The 22380-nt window shown below is 42.7% G+C and overlaps 1 protein-coding gene and 1 long non-coding RNA gene across 3 annotated transcripts; both read left to right on the forward strand.

Moving 5' to 3' along the window:
• Nucleotides 1-6056: 6056 nt before the first annotated feature.
• On the forward strand, nt 6057-18650 carry cdh26.2 (cadherin 26, tandem duplicate 2). Its single transcript, XM_027028878.3, has 16 exons — nt 6057-6136; nt 8680-8796; nt 9375-9524; nt 10107-10251; nt 10344-10522; nt 10634-10765; nt 10973-11155; nt 11446-11756; nt 12302-12444; nt 12605-12829; nt 12953-13174; nt 13853-13974; nt 14141-14212; nt 14441-14485; nt 14904-14957; nt 15450-18650. The coding sequence occupies exons 1-16, from the start codon at nt 6086-6088 to the stop codon at nt 15654-15656; spliced, it is 2358 nt and encodes a 785-aa protein (XP_026884679.2). The 5' UTR covers nt 6057-6085; the 3' UTR covers nt 15657-18650.
• A 906-nt stretch (nt 18651-19556) lies between these two features.
• Nucleotides 19557-22308, forward strand: LOC113589304 (uncharacterized). 2 transcript variants are annotated; one of them, XR_003411954.3, is made up of 4 exons: nt 19557-19761; nt 19979-20102; nt 20275-20465; nt 21493-22308. It is a non-coding gene; the product is annotated as an uncharacterized LOC113589304 (long non-coding RNA). The 2 variants fall into 2 exon arrangements; XR_014119757.1 differs by having other exon boundaries at nt 19564-20102.
• The last annotated feature ends 72 nt before the right edge of the window (nt 22309-22380 follow it).

Below are 22380 nucleotides of genomic sequence, written 5' to 3' on the forward strand. Positions count from 1 at the left end.
GAGGAAGGCTGAGGAGTGAGTGTTCTGGGAAACGTGAGTCATTAACGTGCTGGCAGCAGCCGTTCCTCTGAAGGGTGAGGGTGGGTGTCAGGGGACCCAGTCATGGTACGGCGCAGCCACACAGCCAATCACGCGAGTGGGAAAGTGATTGGCACCCTGCCCAGCCTGTCAGTGCGGTGAAAGGCCTTTAGGGGAGGAGGGGGCTGTTATGTTTGAAGGTTTTGACAGTTCTGTGTCAGTAGACATTTGTGGTAACATATTTGTTAATCTTCGTGTCTCCTGAGGTATGGTGGAGTGGTGGCTCCTACCTTCACAGTCTGAGTTTAGACCATGTCAGGGATGGATTGCAGTCTTTATAACATACAGTAGCATCCGCAAAGCCGCCAACATTGTGGAAGACCCCACACACCCCTCACACAAACTGTTCACCCTTTTGCCATCTGGAAGAAGGTACCGCACCTCCATCCAGTCCTGCACCTCCAGACTGTGCAACAGCTTCTTCCCAGAAGCCATTAGACTTCTGAACTCTGGCTAACTCCAATTCCAAACAAATGGACACTTCTATACACACACACACACACACACACATGCTTATACACAGTCATGTGCACGCACACACACACACACACACGCACACGCACACTCGCACATGCACACACACGTATACACAATCACACGCACATACACACACACGTATACACAATCTCACACACACACACACACACACACACACACACACATGCTTATACACAGTCATGTGCACGCACACACACACACACGCACACTCGCACATGCACACACACGTATACACAATCACACGCACACACACACACACACGTATACACAATCTCACACACACACACACACACACACACACGCACACTCGCACATGCACACACACACGTATACACAATCACACGCACATACACACACACATATATGCATCCTTTTACACTCTTGCACATCATTCCTACTTGCTGCTAGAGTACTGTACTAAACCAGCACTGTACTCTGAACTGTTCTGGCTGCTACCAGTGACTGCTATGTTCAGTACAGCGTGTCACTGACTCCTATGCACAACCCATTTTACGTGTTCCCAATACTACGTACTGGTAAAAATAAATGCACTGTCTGTTCTTTGTGTATTGGTCCTGTGCTGTATTTATTTATTGTATGACATGATTGCACTGGATTGTATTGTTTGCACTCATGTAGCGTGCTGTCTGTTGCACTTGTTTTGTGTTGTGTTGCAGCGTGGTCCTGGAGGAACGTTGTTTCGTTTTTGCTGTGTAATTGTATATAGCTGAAATGACAATAAAAGCTTTTGAACTTGAACTAGCAGTATCTATATGAATTACCATCAGAAACCCAAAGCATTACGTTATTGTCTGTATGGAGGAACGCCTTAGAATATTAGATCGCCACCATCATGCTTTATGAGGGTATGAGTGTGAACATAGAGTGGTGTGGTCACCCTGCACGTAAACTTTTAGAGGTCAGGCTTTTAAAGGCCAAAAGGCAACAAAAATTCCAGTTTTGCCACGCTGCCTATCCAGACGGAGGTGTCGCTAATAACGTGTCATTTTGTTACGTTTCTGTGCTATGAGCCAATGGGCAACCATACAGGCTTCCGCGATAACACCAGGACGAGGTCACCTGTACTGACCCCGCCTCCCCGCCAGGTAACGTTACTAGACCATCTCTTCTTCATGTGCCTGGTGTCATGGCAATGCATGCCTTTCTGACCGTGTCACTTTTTTGGTGCAGGGTCTCGTGAGTAGCTTCACGCTTGCCCACCTGGAAATGATGTCCAGACTGTGCACGCTGGTGTGTGATCTCGGTAATGTCTGCCCGTGCACGCATCCTGACTGCCGTGCGATTCTGTTGCACGCAATTATCCAAAGGAACTGAAATCATTTCACAGGTTCCATCACCTTATTAACAAAATTATTACTGTTGTTGTTGTTGTTATGGATTTCTTCCAGGGGCGTCATTACACATTTATGAATAAGTCCCCAGGAGAATTGCACAAACGGGAAAGAATCATCCATTGACACCTGCCCTAAATGTTGCATTGGTTACTGCAAGTGGCTTTAGTTAGCTTTTTAAGTAGCGTTATATTAGCGTTTGCTCTTCAGTCATCAGGGATTCTCTGCTAGCTTAATGTATGTTAATGTGATTCCTTGTGGACAGTTGTAACAGACATCCAAATGTTGTATTCTTTACTTTTCTGTTGAAGTTACACAATCTTCAGGAACATTCCCTCACACAGAGATCCTCTGCCTCACACGTAGTGCTTTAGCAATGCGGTGCAGAGCGACAGGTAAGGTTGTCACACACCGCACAGAGCGACAGGTAAAGGTGTCACACACCGCACACAGCGACAGGTAAAGGTGTCACACACCGCACAGAGCGACAGGTAAAGGTGTCACACACCGTACAGAGCGACAGGTAAAGGTGTCACACACCGCACACAGCGACAGGTAAAGGTGTCACACACCGCACAGAGCGACAGGTAAAGGTGTCACACACCGCACAGAGCGACAGGTAAAGGTGTCACACACCGCACAGAGCAACCGGTAAGGTTGTCACACACCGCACAGAGCGACAGGTAAAGGTGTCACACACCGCACAGAGCAACCGGTAAGGTTGTCACACACCGCACAGAGCAACCGGTAAGGTTGTCACACACCGCACAGAGCGACAGGTAAAGGTGTCACACACCGTACAGAGCGACAGGTAAAGGTGTCACACACCGCACACAGCGACAGGTAAAGGTGTCACACACCGCACAGAGCAACCGGTAAGGTTGTCACACACCGCACAGAGCAACCGGTAAGGTTGTCACACACCGCACAGAGCGACAGGTAAAGGTGTCACACACCGTACAGAGCGACAGGTAAAGGTGTCACACACCGCACACAGCGACAGGTAAAGGTGTCACACACCGTACAGAGGGACAGGTAAAGGTGTCACACACCGCACAGAGCAACAGGTAAAGGTGTCACACACCGCACACAGCGACAATACTTTCTACCGACACACATGACATCTACAACACAATAATTTACATTTACAGCATTTAGCAGACACTCTTATTCACACTAACTTATAAAAGTGCTTTGTCATTTGCTCATATGTTATGTTATTTCTGCTACCATATGTGTAACTATAGGACTAGAGTTACTATATAAGTTACTATATGAGTTTCTACATGACTATAGTTACTATATCAGTGACTATATTACTATAATGCTAACATATATGAATCTTAGAGTGTGTATTATTTATGTGTTTAACAGACCATACTATGGTCCCATCAGCTCAAACTATGTTTCTGTTGTTTTTAATGTCTCAACTATGGTGAGATCAGGATATTTTCTTGGGTACATAATCTAAGACCTCTTTTTTTTGTGTGCTTTTGTATGTGGTGTTTGTTTTTGTAACCACATGTTCAGATTTGGGCTGATAGTTGAAGGCCAATAAAATCATGGTGGTGTTATTCTTGGACCTGCTCTGTGGAAGAGATTAGAGGACTTGCAGACTTTCAACACAAAAGAGGATTCTGGCATTCTAGGTCTCTGTTATGACTTTTTGTCAAGCCGTACGTGAACGTAGGCTTCTGTGCTAACTAGTCCAGCTTGTTCAGTCTTTCTGAATAAGTATTTCTGCATGTTTTGTTTACTGCCATACCCTGTTTAACTGCTGCTGTAATTTCCAGTGAAAGGGTAATTCTTGTGTAATGGAAAACTATGAACGAATGTAGAATGACACCAGCAGTTTGAGCTTGTCACATATTTCGCGCCATGCGTTGCACGCTATCCCAGATAAAACTGCGGTTAATTTCCAGTGAAAGGGAGATTTTGTTTTTGTTTTGTTTTGTTTTGTTTTTTTAGAATGGAAAGCTCCGAGTAAAAGTTATGACAGTGAACGTTTTCAAAGTGAAACTAACAGCGATTTTGTTTTGCCCTTTGAGAATTTTGTTGAAAAGTTCTTTTCGAGCTGTTAAACAGAGGAAATCTTATATGCTGTTTGACTTTTCTCTGGTGGACACACACACAAACACACCAACACACACCAAGCACATACTCATACACAGACACATGCTCGCTCGCTCGCTCACTCTCTCTCTCTCTCTCTCTCTCTCTCTCCCTCTCTCTCTCTCTCTCTCTCACACACACACACACACACACACACACACATTTTTCTGTTGTAATTTCTCTGCTCTGCTTTCTGTGTGAACAACAAAAATGATTGCGTTTATGGGGAATCCTTTCACTATAGACATTGTACAACAAGACCGACGTCCGTGCTGACGCAACAGTCCGACAGTCTGAAACACGAACACATGAACACATTAAATGAAAGTAGATTGTCATATTGTGTAGAAGTAGATATATGTGTTACCATCTTGCTGTGAGTAGAAAGGAAAACTGAGTCACCTGAATTAAACAAGAGTGTATAATGATCTGTGTTGTACTGTGTTTGTGTTGTACTGTGTGTGTTGTACTGTGTGTGTTGTGTGTGTTGTACTGTGTGTATTGTACTGTGCGTGTGTTGTACTGTGTGTGTTGTACTGTGTGTGTGTTGTACTGTGTGTGTTGTACTGTGTGTGTTGTGCTGTGTGTGTGTTGTATTGTGTGTGTTGTACTGTGTGTGTGTTGTACTGTGTGTGTTGTACTGTGTGTGTGTTGTGCTGTGTGTGTGTTGTGCTGTGTGTGTGTTGTACTGTGTGTGTGTTGTACTGTGTGTGTGTTGTATTGTGTGTGTTGTACTGTGTTTGTGTTGTATTGTGTGTGTGTTGTACTGTGTGTGTGTTGTACTGTGTTTGTGTTGTATTGTGTGTGTGTTGTGCTGTGTGTGTGTTGTACTGTGTGTGTGTTGTATTGTGTGTGTGTTGCGCTGTGTGTGTGTTGTACTGTGTGTGTGTTGTATTGTGTGTGTGTTGTACTGTGTGTGTGTTGTACTGTGTGTGTGTTGTATTGTGTGTGTGTTGTATTGTGTGTTGTACTGTGTTTGTGTTGTATTGTGTGTGTGTTGTACTGTGTGTGTGTTGTATTGTGTGTGTGTTGTACTGTGTGTGTTTTGTACTGTTTGTGTTGTACTGTGTGTGTGTTGTACTGTGTTTGTGTTGTATTGTGTGTGTGTTGTGCTGTGTGTGTGTTGTACTGTGTGTGTGTTGTATTGTGTGTGTGTGTTGCGCTGTGTGTGTGTTGTGCTGTGTGTGTGTTGTATTGTGTGTGTGTTGTACTGTGTGTGTGTTGTATTGTGTGTGTTGTATTGTGTGTGTGTTGTGCTGTGTGTGTGTTGTATTGTGTGTGTGTTGTACTGTGTGTGTAATCACAGCAGCTTCCTCATTCGCATGTGTGTGTGTCAAAACTCACGCCACAGCTCTTTAACGAACGCTCTCTTTACCTTAGAGTTCTGTCATTGGCCAGAGCATAACATTAGTCCTGCCGTGTTTATACAAAAACATGAATTTGTTTTGATGGTCAGCTATTGAGAGACCTTGTCTCGGACTGTGGATATATTTCTCAGAGGTTTCTCTAGTAATAGTTTCTAGTAAACTAGTTTCTCTAGTAATAAACTGTGTTATTTACTAAGGCCCATAGGTGTCATTTATGCTAGGAACACTGGAGACGCGTCCCCACCACCCGGCACGTCACCGGACATTTACTTCAAAATAATTCCAACAAATGAGTTTTTAAATCAAATAAATAGAAAACAATTTTAGTGCAAATATGTTTTAAACCATGGTGCTGATACGCAGCACTCTTCCAAAGTCACGCCGAGATGTGTCCATATGCAGACGTACCCCGCTACGCATGTCTTCACCTCCTGCCGCGCCAGCCCGTCTGTTTGCTAACGAGATCACTGCAGCACTGGCCGGTCTTTCCATGTCTTTCTGCTGAACTTGCTATATGTTGCATAAGGTATGCGTAACAGGTCCTGAACAGCTGGCCAGGCTTGGCCTCCCTCATTTGCATAGTGTGCACTCTCCGCCCACCCCCTCCTGCTTTTTATAGAGCATGGCAGAGAAGCTTTTACGAGAGAAGGAAGGATATCTGTCCTCAGTTCTAGTGTAATGCTCACTGATCACATGAAGCTCCTAGCCCTCTCACGCGTCCTGGCCCTGGTGAGTACCGGGTCACCTGGCGGGATTTGTTATTACTAAAACCTCTCACGCTGTCGTATTGTGCAGGGACAAACGACACGGACAGTTTTAGGGAGTGCTTTCTTTAGTGTTATAAACATTAACATTAGCTCTACATCTCTAACATCTAACAGGCTTCGAGATTGTGCACAGTTATGTCATGTGTCTTTTATACTAGAAAAGAACACAGGACACAGATATTAATGAGAAATTATGAGCTGTGTCTCAGTACTCGGTACTGGTTTTTCTAGCATTTAGGCTAATGATCTCTATAATGTCCTATCTATATAATTAAGCTGTTAGATTAAAATACCTGAGGCATTAGAATGACACCTTCTGAAATAACATGAGGTAGGTGTGTCACTCCACACGAAGTAAGGCAGCTGTACCCCGCTACTGTTTATCTGATCTTTATATTTCTGTTTGATCTTTATATTTGTTTATCTGATCTTTATTGGTTTTCTTTCTGTGATTTGCAAGTGTAGGACAGGTGTAAACGTAAGACTGAAATAGGATTTCAAATGTTACGAACAGTAATTATTTTGTGCAAAATGGGAAAAAATTCTAAATTGCTTAAAATGTGCAACATGCACTCCACTTCTGTCTCAAACAAATACCTGTCCTGTGTAATCATAAATAAATCCCACACATTTATTGACTGAAAATGCACTGTTTACATTTTGAAGCTATGTAAAGACAGGGGCGTATAGACTGAACAACTGAAATGGCTTTAGTAGCTTTGCTCAGAGTTGCTCATGGCTCAAAAACTGGCCTCAAGTTGGACGCCATCACTCACTCCTTCTGATAACACGCATTGACATGAACTGTAGTTTTTACAGCCTTTACAAAGCTTCATCTGCAAATGAAATCACACATGACATCATGCTTCTGAGAATGAGCATATTTAGATATGAACAACATGCATATAGATATGATGTCAATAACTCTATAACTGCCTTAATATTTAATGAAACAGCTACCAATCTCCTCTCTCTCTCTCTCTCTCTCTCTAAATATATATATATATATATATATATATAGTGAGAGAGAGAGAGAGAGTGAGAGTGAAAGAGAGAAAGAGTGAGTTAGTTAAAACTGCAGTGAAGTACAGACGGTTTCTAGAGAAACAGGTCGTTGCTTGCAGAGTTGATGAAGGACATCCTGTATGACTCCTTCTATACCTCTACACCTCCTCTACACCTCCACTACCACTACACCTCCTCTACACCTCTACACCTCCTCTATACCTCCTCTACCCCTCCACTATCACTACACCTCCTCTACACTTCCTCTACACCTCTACACCTCCTCTACACCTCCACTACCACTACACCTCCTCTACACCTCTACACCTCCACTACACCTCCTCTACACCTCCACTACCACTACACCTCCTCTAGCTCTACACCTCTACACCTACTCTACACCTCCACTACCTCCATGACACCTCCACTAGCTCTACACCTCCACTAGCTCTACACCTCTACACCTCCTCTACACCTCCACTACCTCCATGACACCTCCACTAGCTCTACACCTCCACTAGCTCTACACCTCCACACCTCCTCTACACCTCCACTACCAGTACACCTCCTCTACACCTCCACTACACCTCCTCTACACCTCCACTATCACTACACCTCCTCTACACTTCTACACCTCCTCTACACCTCCACTACCAGTGCACCTCCTCTACACCTCTACACCTCCACTACACCTCCTCTACACCTCCACTACCACTACACCTCCTCTAGCTCTACACCTCTACACCTCAACACCTACTCTACACCTACTCTACACCTCCACTAGCTCTACACCTCTACTAGCTCTACACCTCTACACCTCCTCTACACCTCCACTACCTCCATGACACCTCCACTAGCTCTACACCTCTACTAGCTCTACACCTCTACACCTCCTCTACACCTCCACTACCTCCATGACACCTCCACTAGCTCTACACCTCCACTAGCTCTACACCTCCACACCTCCTCTACACCTCCACTTGGAGTGTAAGATGTCACTTTAGTGGGTGCGACCTTGTCAACATTCAAAACAGCATCATGAACTCTGCAGGTTTAGGACAGAAGGCACCACTCTGATGCTGAACGACTTTGCAGCCTGTGCTGGTCGTTTAGCGCACAAAACTCACCCAGACCTCCACTTTCAGATGAATTTGCATCCAGTATAAAAGCCGCGTTAGTTTGGTAAGATGTACATGAGTATGTTAAGTTGTGTAAGCAGCAAAACAATCTCGTCTACACTACACACCGCAGTACTGTAAAGATCCCCTGTCCTTTCAGAGCAAAAGAAATCAAGCAAATGAGGGTAATGTTTGATCCTCTGAAACTAAATGTTTCTGAAGGATCTTTCTGTGAACAAGTAGTAAGATTCACACTTTGATCACAGTAAATGCTCAGGAAAGCTGTAAGTGTTCAGCTTTAGTTAATCTAACGTCAAGACTCTTTCTGAACCATCTGACAGTTGGACTAAGCTGAAGTCTCTTTCTCTTTGCTTTTCCTTAGAGCGTCTGCTTCGCAGGCATTGTGTCCACACAGATCCGGCAGAAGAGAGCGTGGATTATTGACTCCTTCAGTATTGAGGAAGAGTATGCAGGTCCTTACCCATATGTCTTGGGGAACGTGAGTTTCAGATTTCTAACCAGTACATTCAGCATGAAACATATCACTGAAACAGGCTGAACACGCTGCCTGGAGAAAATTTGAAGGCTCATCCCACTACACCGTGAAGGTTGCCAAATCTTTACCTTTCTCCTGCTTCCATACTGACAGTGCCAGAGCTTAAATAACCTCCTCCTGTGTACAGTGGAGACCAGAGAAAAATACACAAAGTAATTTTCGGACTGATTCTGTAATATTCTGTACACCTTTTCTCCTGCAACACGAACATGTCTGAATAAGCCATGCTAATGTCACCTGATCCTCCACTCCTGGGTTGAGGTGTAGACCCCCCATCAAACACACCAAAGCCTGTCACGTACTTTATACTTTATACATACTTTATAGCCTTTTGTCTCTAAATTAATGTCCATATTATATTTATTACGTTTATATTTAATATTGAAAATAGCGTTTAGCTATATTTACTTATGTATAAATATAGATATGAACTTTTCATATAACAATATCCACAATGACTGGTATTTAATATATAATACCCAAATATCCGCCGTTGTGGTTGCCATGTGCGTTGGTTTCAGATTCCCCTGGAGCGTTCATATCTGGTTAACTTCTGGTTGAAAGGCAGCGGTGTGGATGAAGAACCAACAGGCATTCTGAGCATTGATAACAACAAGGGCATTGTTTACGTGCACAAGAAAATAGACTTCGAGGCCTATCAGGTCCTCAGGGTATGTTTAACTTGACGCTTGAATTTATAGACAGTAGGAGAAATAGATTATATATTTGCATATATATTTATAATCATAAGTAATGCAGACTGGGTGCTTATTATTGAACTTCTGACATTATATTTATTGTTACTGAACAGACAAACACTGTCAATATGATTAGTCTTATTACAACCTTTTAACACATTATACACAGTCAAGTATTTAAACCAATATTTTGCAGCACCGTCTTTGAGTATCTTTCACTTATAATTACAGACAGGGAAACTTTGAGGTTAGGAAAAGGCCCAAGTGTATGGCTTCAATTTCTGCTGGATGACTAACCAGTGAGTTCAGTCTCGGGAACTAGGAAATTCCGTTCCTAATGTTGATAATCGAGGAGAAAGTTCTGTAAATATTTCCCTGGCCTGTTTCTAAATTAGCCAGATCAGACTGCCTTATTCAGGTCAGCCCACAGGACCATCACGTTATGTCAAAGCCTTTTCCCTTGTCTGGGTGAGGGTTTTCTACCAGGGACTCTGGGTCCTCTACCTGAATAGACTCGAACTATACCTGACTAGAATTTTTTTCTGTCAATTGCAGCTAACATTTGAAGCTAGGAATGTTTCCAATAAAGAAGTAGACACCAGACTTGGTGTTGAGGTCAAGATATTGGACGTTAACGACAACTCCCCGGTGTTTCAGCAGTCGGTCTATGAAGTTAATTTACATGAATCTGCAGTTCAGGGTAACCCATGCGGAACACTCTGTAATCTAATCTGAGTTCAACCCCAGTTCAGTTAATCCTGCAGTACTTCACTGATGTCTGTTCCTCAACAGGTGAAAAAGTGATAACAGTCATGGCTACGGATAATGATGACTCAACAACTCCGAATGGCACCTTTTCATTAAAAATCAAGTCTGTCACTCCAAAAACCGACAATGTCGAGTTCTTCATAGAGCAGGTTGAGAACACCAACACAGGGACGATATATTTCCGGGGCTGTTTGGAGTATGAGGTAAACATGCTTCACTGTGCTACGACATTATGTGACTTCCCTCAACCTCCATATGAGTGAAACTTAGACTTCTGGAAAACATTCTTCAAAGTTATATATGTGTCTTTTCAGATGGCACAGAAATATACTATCCTGATCGAAGCCAAAGACCACGGGAACAAGATACAGCTGTCCAGTACGGCCACGGTGTTAATCAAAATTATTGACAAAAACAATCACCTCCCTGAAATAACTAGTCAGACAGTAAGTACATAAAACGTTAAAAACAAACTTTCGCAAAAACATGCTAGTTATTTCCAGGAGTGTTTATTATATTTGTCTTTTCATGCTACGAACAGTGGTATAGACTCTAACACCGTAAATGTATTGTGGATCAACATGCATCCATGTTAACTGATCTCATTGCCCTGCTGTGGATAACTTACTACAGCTTGTAGACATGTATTTCAGGGCCCTGGAACAATACCGGAACATCTGAGCAGAGCCGAAGTTCTGTACTTGCAAGTGACAGACAAAGACAGCCATGGCTCAGCTGCCTGGAAGGCCAAATTCCAAATTAAAGGAGACAAGGAAAACTATTTTGAAATTAAAACGGATCCCACAACCAACAAAGGAATACTGTCAGTTGTAAAGGTATTTTAAACTTCTTTCAACATTTAAAGTTTTTTGACCAGCTGGCAAAGAAACGTTCCTCTCATGAGCGCCACACGTGTTATCAAAAAGTGACCAGGCTCTGTGTTGCTGTTTGGTACGTCCTTGACGGGGAGATTTTTAAGGCACTGCACTGAGTCCTCACTGCCTACCGTATTGTAGTATAGTATCGTAGTATAAGGTTATATTGTAAGGTGTAGGCACTGTCAAATTTCCTCTTGTACGTTGTTCAGAACTGTTTTGTTGGTTTTTTTACCTTGTGCATCCTAAAGCCAATGGATTACGAGCTGGAAACATCGCGAAACCTGTCGGTCAGCGTGGAGAATGAGGTCCCCTACTTCTCCTGCGAGATCACGGGACGTCCCAATCAGAGACTATGGAACGTAAAAACAGTTAAAGAAGGGTCCAGCCTGTATCTGCCCAAACTGTATCCCATAACCATCGGTGTGATTGATGTCAATGACCCTCCGGAGTTTGTACCACGTGTTAAGGAAGTGATGATCATGGAGAACTCAGCGACAGGCACCTACCTGTACACGCTCAAGGCCATAGACCCTGATAAAACGTTTGCCAGCAAGTTTCAGTAAGTGGTCCTGGGTCACACACCACGCTCAGGCCAGGTGGCAGAACTAGAGAATATCCCCTCCACGTGGCGTTACACTTAAGCATCAACTGATCAGCTGTAGACAATCATATAAAGTGGGCACAGGGGCACCTACCAATCGCACTCTGCCTGTGAGCCAGCAGTGGACACCAGCGGTGGACACCAGGCTGTGACCTACCTGTTTTAGAAGGTTGAGTGTGGGCTTGGCGCACACCTGGCCAAACAGGTGGAACAAGGTGCTAGCGAAACCAAGGTCACGGCTTAACCTTTCACAGAGCACACACATGCTATTGCACTGGACACACGTTTCAGAACAGCTGCCAAACGCTGTACATGTAATTCTGCTCAGACTTCAAAATATAGAGTTTGATCAATTATACAGAAAGCCACTAGGTGAACTGCACAGGAGGGATACTACTACTACTACTAATAATAATACAGTTTTTACCAAATGCTTTTTGTTTTAACAACATTATTTAAATCTTTCATTTTCTCTAATGTCAAGCTTCACCATCTATCCACAGCTATGCCAAAGGTCAAGATGTTGATAACTGGGTGAATATAGATTCCAAAACTGGTAAAGTCACTACTGCAAAAGTTCTGGACAGAGAATCTCCTCTTCTGAAGAACAGTACCTACACAGTTCTCACTTATGCTGTGGATAATGGTAAATTTGCTGCTCGGTGTGGGGTTGTTGAGGGCGGTGTTGATGACACAGATTTATGAGGGGGAAAAAATCGTAATTTTTCTTCATTAAGTACTGGCTTCAGATTTCCCTGTTTTATTCAGTTCTCTCATTGCCCCACCCACCTTGCTCTGATTGACAGGTGTGCCTCCATCTACGGGCACCGGAACTCTCGTCATCCACGTGGGTGACGAGAACGACAACGTGCCCGTGCTGGACAGGACCAGTCTGGTAATGTGTCTGTCTGAAGGGCCCACCACAGCAAACCTCACCGCCACAGACCAGGACCTGCCCCCGTTCGGCGGACCCTTTACCTATGAGCTCCAGGGGGACGTTAAAAGAAGATGGAAGATGGATCCCAACTTTGGTAAAATTCCTATATATTGCTATAAAAATGAAGCTGTTTTGAGGAGAGGGAGGACCCCTGTTTCTCAATCCATGGTTGTGCCAGCAGACATCAAAGTGAACACAACTCTGATTTCTCTTCAAGGGACAACCGTGAACCTGGTCAAAGAGAACACAGTCTACTCGGGTGTTTACAAGGTTCCGATCAAAACATCTGACAACCAGGGCCGTTATGCGATTCAAAACCTGACGGTCACCGTGTGTGACTGCACCATCTCAGCAAGCTGCCACCTTCGTAGGATGTCAGGGTCCCACATCGCCTTCAGCGCCATGGGGATCATCGTGTTGGCTGCGCTGCTCCTGCTCGGTAAGGGCGAGGCGTCTTCGTGCCATGCCGGCGCCCATCCCTCGTCTGCTCACCGCCACGTCAGGACTAATTGATTTAGATAGCACATGTTACAACAGTTGTTGTCACAAAGCAGCTTCACAAATGTCCGAGTCCAAGTCCCCAGTAGGCAAGCCAAGGGTGACTGTGATGAAGAAAAACTCCCTAGAGCATGAGGCAGAAACCTTGAGAGGAACCAATACTCAAAGGGTGGGTGGGTGGGGGGGACCATCCTCCTCTGGCCATCAAAACGTCGACGTCAGAGTTAAATCTGTGAGGCCAAAACTAAAAGGAAGTTGTTAAAAGATTTGTGGGCTTGATGGGAAGAGCACATGAGGACTGTCTCTCATACCTGTAGCAGGGTGTTGACACGTAACTGTTGACATTTTTGTAGGCAGATAGTATGTGCATTTGTTTTTGTTTTGGAAAAAAAAGTGTTTTGTAGAAGGTTTTGTTCTCAGGGAACAACCCATAAAACATTTATGTTACGGGGTGTATTCATGATGCCTTCAGATACGTTTGGTATGCTTTTGAAAAACTCGACCTGAACTTAGACGTCAGTAGGTCGCGCGTCGAGTGATCGCGTTTTAAGAAGCAACCGCCCAGCGGCACTCGGTCACTGACTTTGAAAACGGGAAACTCTTTCTTCTCCTTGGACAGCAATGCTCCTACTCGCCATTCTGATTTCCTGTAAAAACGTGAAGAAGATGATCCCCACAGACGAAGACGCTGTCTGGCACCTCATCACGTCCAACATTGAGACGCTTGGCACCGATTGTATGGTAATAACACACACAGCTGTGTGGTAGAAGACAAAACAGAGTTAAAGACTCGAGGTCTTAGGAACCTGCTGCTGTGACATGTAGAGTAGGTTCAGTATTCTTGGTGACATTGATATTAAAATAACAATTGGAAAAATCTCAACGTTCATTCTTTTTTTCCCTAAAGTTACCTGTTACAACAGAAAACGACCATAGCAGAAATAGAACCAAGGACCAGAAAGGAAGTGGTCAAAATAATGTATGTCATAATGCCACCCAGCCTCTTACACACAACCACACACACGTGCAGAAAAAATCATTAATTTGATTTAATCCCTAATTACATTCTACTTTAATAGCACCTGTGGCTTTAAAGCAGCTTCCAGAGTTGGACTTGCCTGGGCCTGTTCTGGAAAACCGGCTCCATCTCCGACACGTAAAAATATGTTCACTTACATTCAGACTTCTGTTCGTTCCTCTCCTACAGGGCAGATTTCGCTACAGAGATTCTGAATGGGAGGCCTGGATGATGGTGAGTTTATTCCTCAAACATCTCTGTGGTTATCTCCGTGTGCCAATCTCAGTCCCATGAGACCTCCGAGGAGGTCGTCGGACACTGATGTCATGCTTCAGGCTGGTTACGTGTTCCGTGTTTCATACATGTCAGCTGTTGACCAAACAGGTCCAGAGTGGAACTGTTTAGCTCCTGTCTGTCTCCGAGACTCTGTTCCAGCTTATTACGGCTCAGAAACAAAGCTCGTGTTTATGGAGGCTTTGTAAAGCTAGATCCAGAGAGATCAGGTCTTATTAGATTTACATTACTTTAGGTCTTCTTGGGTTCACATTCCTGACTTTGTTTACATGTCTCTGAAATAACTAGATATGATTTAATACTGTCAGTCCAAGCTGTGACCAGCCACTGATGCGTTTGTGTTTCCGTCTTCCACCAGGATTTTAACAGTACCTTCCAGCTCCGACAGAACTTGATCATTCAGATTGGACAGGTAGTGCCACCTTCTCCTTCTCCAAGGTTTTAAACATTTGTAGGAATTTGTGTGGCTACAAATCACATCCACCTCTCAATTCTATAATGTAAAACTAAAAGAAATGCACAGTTTTCTAAATTATTATAAGCACATGCTCCCCTAAATAACTACAGGAGGTAGTTCACTTTTCATAGTTTCCTAAATTACACACAAAAGGTAAACGTGTGTATAAGTATTCACCCCCTGGTGGTGACCTAAATTCTCTCAGGAGTAACCAACTTTGTTACCTATCCCAGTTCTCCCAGTAAGGAGTTACGCGTGTTCCACATCCCGCTACCGCCCCTGGTTCCCTGATTCTCAGAACTGGCTCACACGCAATTCCTACAGATTTCCAGTCATGAGATCCTGCTGGATTGCACAGCAGCTACATTTCCTCTTACATTACCCGTCTACGTGATTTTGATGAATTTGACAAATGACGACTGTGTCTGGGGGGAATCTTCTCTGCAGAACATCCTCCGGCTCAAGGCCACGGACGAGCTGACGAATTACAGCCCCCACTGCTACGCAGAAGAGGGCGAGCTCGAGAAGGACTTCTGCCTGGATGACCTCTCCATTGCGGCCAGTGAGACCCATCTAGATGACCTTTCAGATCTGGACCAACGTTTCAACAAGCTGGCGGCTATATGCAAGCCTGATCTAATATCTCAGATTTAGCGAAAACACACATTCTGTAAAAAACAGAACTAAAAAACCATAACCACCTATAGTAATGTTTGATCATGAATAATAATACCACAGAAAACTTTCTAGAAACACTGCACCGAGTGTAGGTGCATTTTTGAGAGGATTTTCTTGCAATATTCACTTTCTCATGATTTAATAAGTCAAATTGTCAGTAGTTTGTTAGAAGTAAACTGAAACACTGTTTTTAGCTTCAGTCCTGAAAACTCTGGTGTGGAAGATGCATCAATGTCCCGGTGTTTGATTTTTTTTAAAAGTCCTGCACATGTTGTGTGTCTTCATATCAGTCAAGCTTATGCAACTAATTCAAGACTTCCTAGAAGCACCAATAACTAACTCATGTGTTCCTAAGAAAAAAGTTCTTAATGAAGACAGCTGCAGCTGAAGGCTGCATTCCTCCAACATTTAAACATCTTTTTTTTTACACATATTTTTTAACATGGGGCTTCTGTTTATCTTTTACATGAAAGCCAAGGTTTCTGGAGGACAGTATACTCATTTCTTTAGGTGACAGCCCAAGCAGTGCTGCACATGTAGATGTTTCTTTTTAGAATGTGTGTGTAAAAGCTGTAATACGTATTTCCTAAAGTTCTTCTGGTGTTGTGCATCACCTGTGCTTTTGTTTTGAACATACCTACACAGGACTGGGAGTTGTGGGATATTCAGTGATTTAAAGAAAGAATCAAATTGTATTTGTTTTTTTTTCCTTTCCCAAAAACTAAAGTAAAGTACAGACAGACAGACAGACAGACAGACAGACAGACAGACAGACAGACAGACAGACAGACAGACAGACAGACAGACAGACAGACAGACAGACAGACAGACAGACAGACAGACAGACAGACAGACAGACAGACAGACAGACAGATAGATAGATAGATAGATAGATAGATAGATAGATAGATAGAAAAAGCCTTAGTGTTGGTGTTATTGTTAGTCTACAGGGTTAGTTTTAATTTTAGTGTTAATCTATAGGACTAGTGTTAGTGTTGGTGTTAGTCTACAGGACTAGTGTTAGGGTTATTCTGCAGGACTCTGTGTATGACATTAATTAGGAACAGGGAAAATTGAAGCAGCAGTTTGGACTCTGTGTTGTTTGTACGAGTCCCTGCTATATGAGGTCCTCTGACGAGAATCCCTGAAGTTATTGGACCTCACCAAAATGAACCCAGGCTGTCATCTCTGGAAAAACCCGCCTGGTGTCTGCAGCATTCAGATGAGCCAAGAGCAAGCACACTGCTCTAGATCCTCCACCTGGAGTGTCCTGGTGGTCCAATTCTCCACCTCTGATCCTCCACCATGTCCTGGTGGTCGGATTCTCCACCTTTGACTTCTGTGGATATGAATCCACTTCTGAAAACTCAATTTAAACTCGAAGAGCAGAGACTCCCTTCACAAAACCCATTTCAGAACAAAAACATACCAGCTTCCAACCAATAATGACACTGTTGAATGACACTGAATACATATGGAATGTGTTTGTGGAGAAAACCCACACAACAATACTAGCAAACCACTGATCAAGTTTCAGCACAGTGGCCAAGTTTCCCCCAGCTTGGAAATACAGCTTCACCTTATCACAGAGCACCATTTACTCACACACAAACAAAAAACTCTACAGTTTTATAGCCGGAATCTGCGGAAAACAGTTGTCTTCTCACCTGCGAGATGTCAGTTCAGCTCATTAAGCATCTGTGAGTGAAAACCAATTTTTTTTTATTGCTGTTGTTTGTGTAATTTAATTTTGGATAGCACTTCAAAGGCTTTGCATGTAGATGCACTGTTCTCATCAAGATTAAGAACAGGGTGAGAGCTCTAACATCTCTGACAGATTTACGAACCCACACCTGGGATATATGTGCTAAGACAATAAAAATGCTTCACCTGCCTGGGTGTTGGTCCTGCACTCCTGCACTCCTGCACCTGGGGGTGTCCTAACGAGTCTAACACAAGCATGCACAACCGAGAGAGTGTGTGTGTGTGTGTGTGTGTGTGAGAGAGAGAGAGAGAGAGAGAGAGAGAGAGAGTGTGTGTGTGTGAGAGAGAGAGAGAGAGAGAGAGAGAGAGTGTGTGTGTGTGTGTGTGTGTGTGTGAGAGAGAGAGAGAGAGAGAGAGAGAGAGAGAGTGTGTGTGTGTGTGTGTGTGTGTGTGTGTGTGAGAGAGAGAGAGAGAGTGTGTGTGAGAGAGAGAGTGTGTGTGTGTGAGAGAGAGAGAGAGAGAGTGTGTGTGAGAGAGAGAGAGAGTGTGTGTGTGTGTGTGTGTGTGTGTGTGAGAGAGAGAGAGTGTGTGTGTGTGTGTGTGTGTGTGTGTGTGTGTGAGAGAGAGAGAGTGTGTGTGTATGTGTGTGTGTGTGTGTGTGAGAGAGAGAGAGAGAGTGTGTGTGTGAGAGAGAGAGAGAGAGAGTGTGTGTGTGAGAGAGAGAGAGAGAGAGAGAGAGTGTGTGTGTGTGTGTGTGTGTGTGAGAGAGAGAGAGAGAGAGAGTGTGTGTGTGTGTGTGTGTGAGAGAGAGAGAGAGAGAGAGTGAGTGTGTGTGTGTGTGTGTGTGTGTGTGAGAGAGAGAGAGAGAGAGTGTGTGTGTGTGTGTGTGTGTGTGTGTGTGTGAGAGAGAGAGAGAGAAAAAAAACAGCATGTCACTGAGATCAAAATTCTAGTGTGTGTATTCTTTGATTACCTTAACTGTTATTTGGAGACTTTGTACAGTGTAATGTAACTCAGTTACTCAGTGACATTACAAGGTGTAAGAATCATCTTGTTTTTTTCTTGTTTTGTAATTTTGGATTGGTGATTTGTCTGTACTTAATAGATGGGATTCCTAGTTTAAGTTTTTTTTTTTTACTCTGACATTTAAAATCCTCAGTGAGAAACACACAAAAAAATGTAAAATTCAGTTGGGTTTGTTCTTTCAGTTGGAATGAACTGTATTTTACAGAAGCACGAAAATAAATGTTCAAAAATCCACATCAATCTGTCCAGCTGCTGTCACTGAATACAGACCTGATCACAGACCTGATCACAAACCTGATCACTGACCTGATACACAGACCTGATCATTGATCTGAAAACAGACCTGAACACAGAGCTGAATACACACCTGAACACAAAACAATAATATATCTTTTTTTTTTTTTTTTTTACAGTTTACAGTTTTTTTTACCGTCTTTTTATGATGTTATTGACATACACAGTACACGGAGTCCCCACAGTTGATCAGTTTCCCTGATTCAGGGCCCGAATGGCCTGCGGGAAGAAGCTCCTCTTCAGTCTCTCTGGGTTGGTCTTCGGGGAGCTTTCCTGATAAATACACAGACATTTCTCTTATAGGGGCGGTGAGGACAGTCCCCATCTTCTCCCGAGTTTAAGATCGGTCACGCCTGTAAAAGCTGACGTCAGACGCAGTGGCGAACTCACCGGACCGGTCTGACGGCGTCACTCCTCATCGTTCTGCAGAAACCTACACCCACTTTCATTTTGTAACTCGCACATCACGGACGTTCATTTCAGACGTCAAAATTACGAGGATCGGAATGCATTAATGTTAAAAACATGAAACACGCAATGCTCTAATATTAGGCATATGACAACGGCCACTGGCCAGTTAGAAAACATGGATTACAGTAACTGAAAATAAATAATTTTCGTTCTTATTATACATTCTCAAAACACCCGAGTTCATTTTACACACACACACACACACACACACACACACACACACACACACACACACACACACACACACACGTCCTGTGCCTTGCATACTTGCATTTTGTGTAGTTTTTTACATTAATAACAGTTGGAATTCCTTCTAAACAAATGCTTTTAAAATCAATCGTCATGTCAAATCCAGCCTTTAGATAAAATAAGTAAACGCATCACGTTTTCCTTTCGTCTATACGTCGTGACAACATGGTGAGCAAACTGAGGAAACGTGACGCTTGACTTGGCAGAAATGAATCGTGTACAAAGTCTTTGTTCACGGCGATCATCTTTCTGCCGGATTTCCAATGAAACGAGTCAGTTCTCCGCTGAGATAAACTCGAAGCGTGAATATTATAATGTGATATGAATATTACAACAGGTAATGAATATTATATTATGTTCCGGCTCATCCAGGAGTTACTGTGCGCAAAAAAAAAGATAATTACTTATCATATGCACTGAGATAAAAGTGTGAACTCTCTGAACTCTGGGGGAAACACAGCGATTTTTGTGTGTGTTTTTTGGACATTAAAGACAACGTTTCTCTTTTTACGCTCCCGGGTAAAAATGACGGACCTGGTGTCATCCTCCGACAGCGTCTTCCCGCAGACACGGATCTGATTCACACCAGTGAAGGCTCCACAGCTAAAGTCCTGGACAGAGAGACTCCTTTGCCTAGAGATAGCTCCGACACCGTCAGACTGGATGCAGCTGATAATAGTAAGATATTCAGTACTTATGAAATCTAACATAATGATGTTATATTATGTAAAGGGACTGGATTTCTTTGCTGTAAACCGTTAGATTCTGAGTTTATGAGCAAAGACGTTTGTACTGTTTTTTCATTTGTCTAATAAACCAATCACAACTCAGTCCTGTCCCTGATTGACAGGTGAGCCTCCGTTGATGGACACCAGAACTCTCGCCATCCACGTGGGTGACGAGAACTGCAACGTGCCGTGCTGGACAGGACCAGTCTGGTAATGTGTCTGTCTGATGGGCCCACCACAGACCAGGACCTGAGGGGGACATTAAAGGAAAATGGAAGATGGATCCCAGCTTTGGTAAAATACTGTTCGGAATGTAAGTTTCCTATAACTCACAAACGTACATGTTATACGATTGAAGTGAGTATTTCTGTGTACAAACACAGTTATATTGTGTTATAATAGCATTACACATAAGACAGACTTCATTTAGAATAGCGAATCATTATAAACTTTCAGAGAATGAGCCGTGAGAGTTAGGACTGTAATTATCCAGAAGACATTTTAAGACACGTGTTAGTTATGATAAAATAACATTATTCTGTATGGATTTCTGTGTAAATAAACCAGGTAGACTTTTGGATTTTTTTAAAGAATTTAAAAGCATTCTCAAACATCTCTCTGTGTGGGTCCAGGAACAACAGTAACAATTCATAAGATGAATCTTAATCACATAATAACAATAATTAAAAACTTAAGATTAAATATTAAAATTAAGTTTTTCCAATCTTACCACAGCTTTGGAAACATTTGATGGTCAACATGTTTTATGCTTTAAGAGTCTGTAAGATTGCAAGGCTGATGCACTCCAGCTAAGTAACACTTATAAAACAGACATTACTGTGACAGCTGTGTCTAATCCAGTAAACTGAAGCAGTATTGCACTGTCAGCTAGTCAGAAAGAGCTAAAATAAATCTGTTCGTGTGTGTAAAAGACAAGCTAGTGTACAGCTGTGACACCAGATAAATGGCAGGAATCTACCTGGCGCAAAGGTACACTATCTCACCTTAATGAGCAACACCTGGCCTTCAGTGCATTCTTGTTAAACTTTCTGTGTGTGTGTGAGAGTGAGAGAGAGAGAGAGAGAGAGAGAGAGAGAGAATCATTCTCTTTACCTTCTTTATCTTGGAGTTCAGTTTTGTTCTCCCAGACTTCCTTGCAGGGATATTTCGAGAAAACATTTTACACAAATAATTTTCAAGGTAAATTCACAATTTTAGAATTATATCAGTAACATCAAATAAAAAAATATGAAATAACTGCGTTTTAAGTAAGAATTTATAAGATATTGTAAGAAATTCTAAGCAATATAAACGTTGAACTGGTGATGTCCGCTTTTCAGAGGCGGCTGGCTCTTCAGGTCGAAGAGGAGGAACTTGGTCATTATAAGCCACACCCATACACATGAGGGAAACTGACAGAGTGCACGCTTGAGGACATCTGAGACCGTCTGCACCTTAAACCATCTCTAGGAACTCTGACCAAGCTCCTAACAGCAGACCTCAGTGAGCATCAGTCCAGAGCATGCAGAGTAAAACCATGTAGAAGTGTACGAACAAACAAACAAAGCACGCCATCACACTCCCGCCCAGCACCGAGGAATCACTCTTAGGCTCATTTGGAGATATTTGTCATATCTTTACTTCGCGGAGACACTTCAGTGTGTTTGTGAGCAGGAAATCAATTTAAATCACCGTTTAATGTAACTTGCATAATTGATGTTTCAGTATAATAGATTGCTAATCATCCTTCATTCAGAACAGCCTGTATTTGATTTTTTGTTCATTTGCATTTGTCTGTAGTATTGTCTAAAATGGGGTTAATGTGCCAGTACATGAAAGGGTTAGGATCACACTACAAAAAATCTTTGCCTGTGTGTTTTCTGTTCTTATTATATAAAAATGCCATTATAGAATTTTTAAATTAAATTTCCCATATACTTTCATTTCATACAAAACATTGATTAAAATATATATAAATTTGAATTTATATAGATTAACATGAAGGAAACAAATTACATATGGATAATATTGTAGTTTAGGATATGGATTATATTGTAGTTTAAGATGTGTTTAAATAAAAAGAATGTTATAATAATGTTTTGACATTTTGAAATGTTTCAAATTCCAATAAGTATATAACCACACAATCTGTCGACTGAGTGCAGATAGAAAACACCGGAACGCGACCTGTTGGTTTCAGGTCCTTGGCACTTGAAGGAAGACTGTAG

This window comes from Electrophorus electricus, chromosome 24 (genome assembly GCF_041902795.1).
Source record: "Electrophorus electricus isolate QZ-2024a chromosome 24, ASM4190279v1, whole genome shotgun sequence".
NCBI lineage: Eukaryota > Metazoa > Chordata > Actinopteri > Gymnotiformes > Gymnotidae > Electrophorus > Electrophorus electricus.

Bases quoted from the DNA above. Each gene is read 5' to 3' on its own strand.
- cdh26.2 (XM_027028878.3), top strand. From the start codon at position 6,086: ATGCTCACTGATCACATGAAGCTCCTAGCCCTCTCACGCGTCCTGGCC. The intron at 6,137-8,679 runs GTGAGTACCGGG...GCTTTTCCTTAG, and splicing joins TCTCACGCGTCCTGGCCCTG to AGCGTCTGCTTCGCAGGCAT. The intron at 10,523-10,633 runs GTAAACATGCTT...GTGTCTTTTCAG, and splicing joins GGGGCTGTTTGGAGTATGAG to ATGGCACAGAAATATACTAT.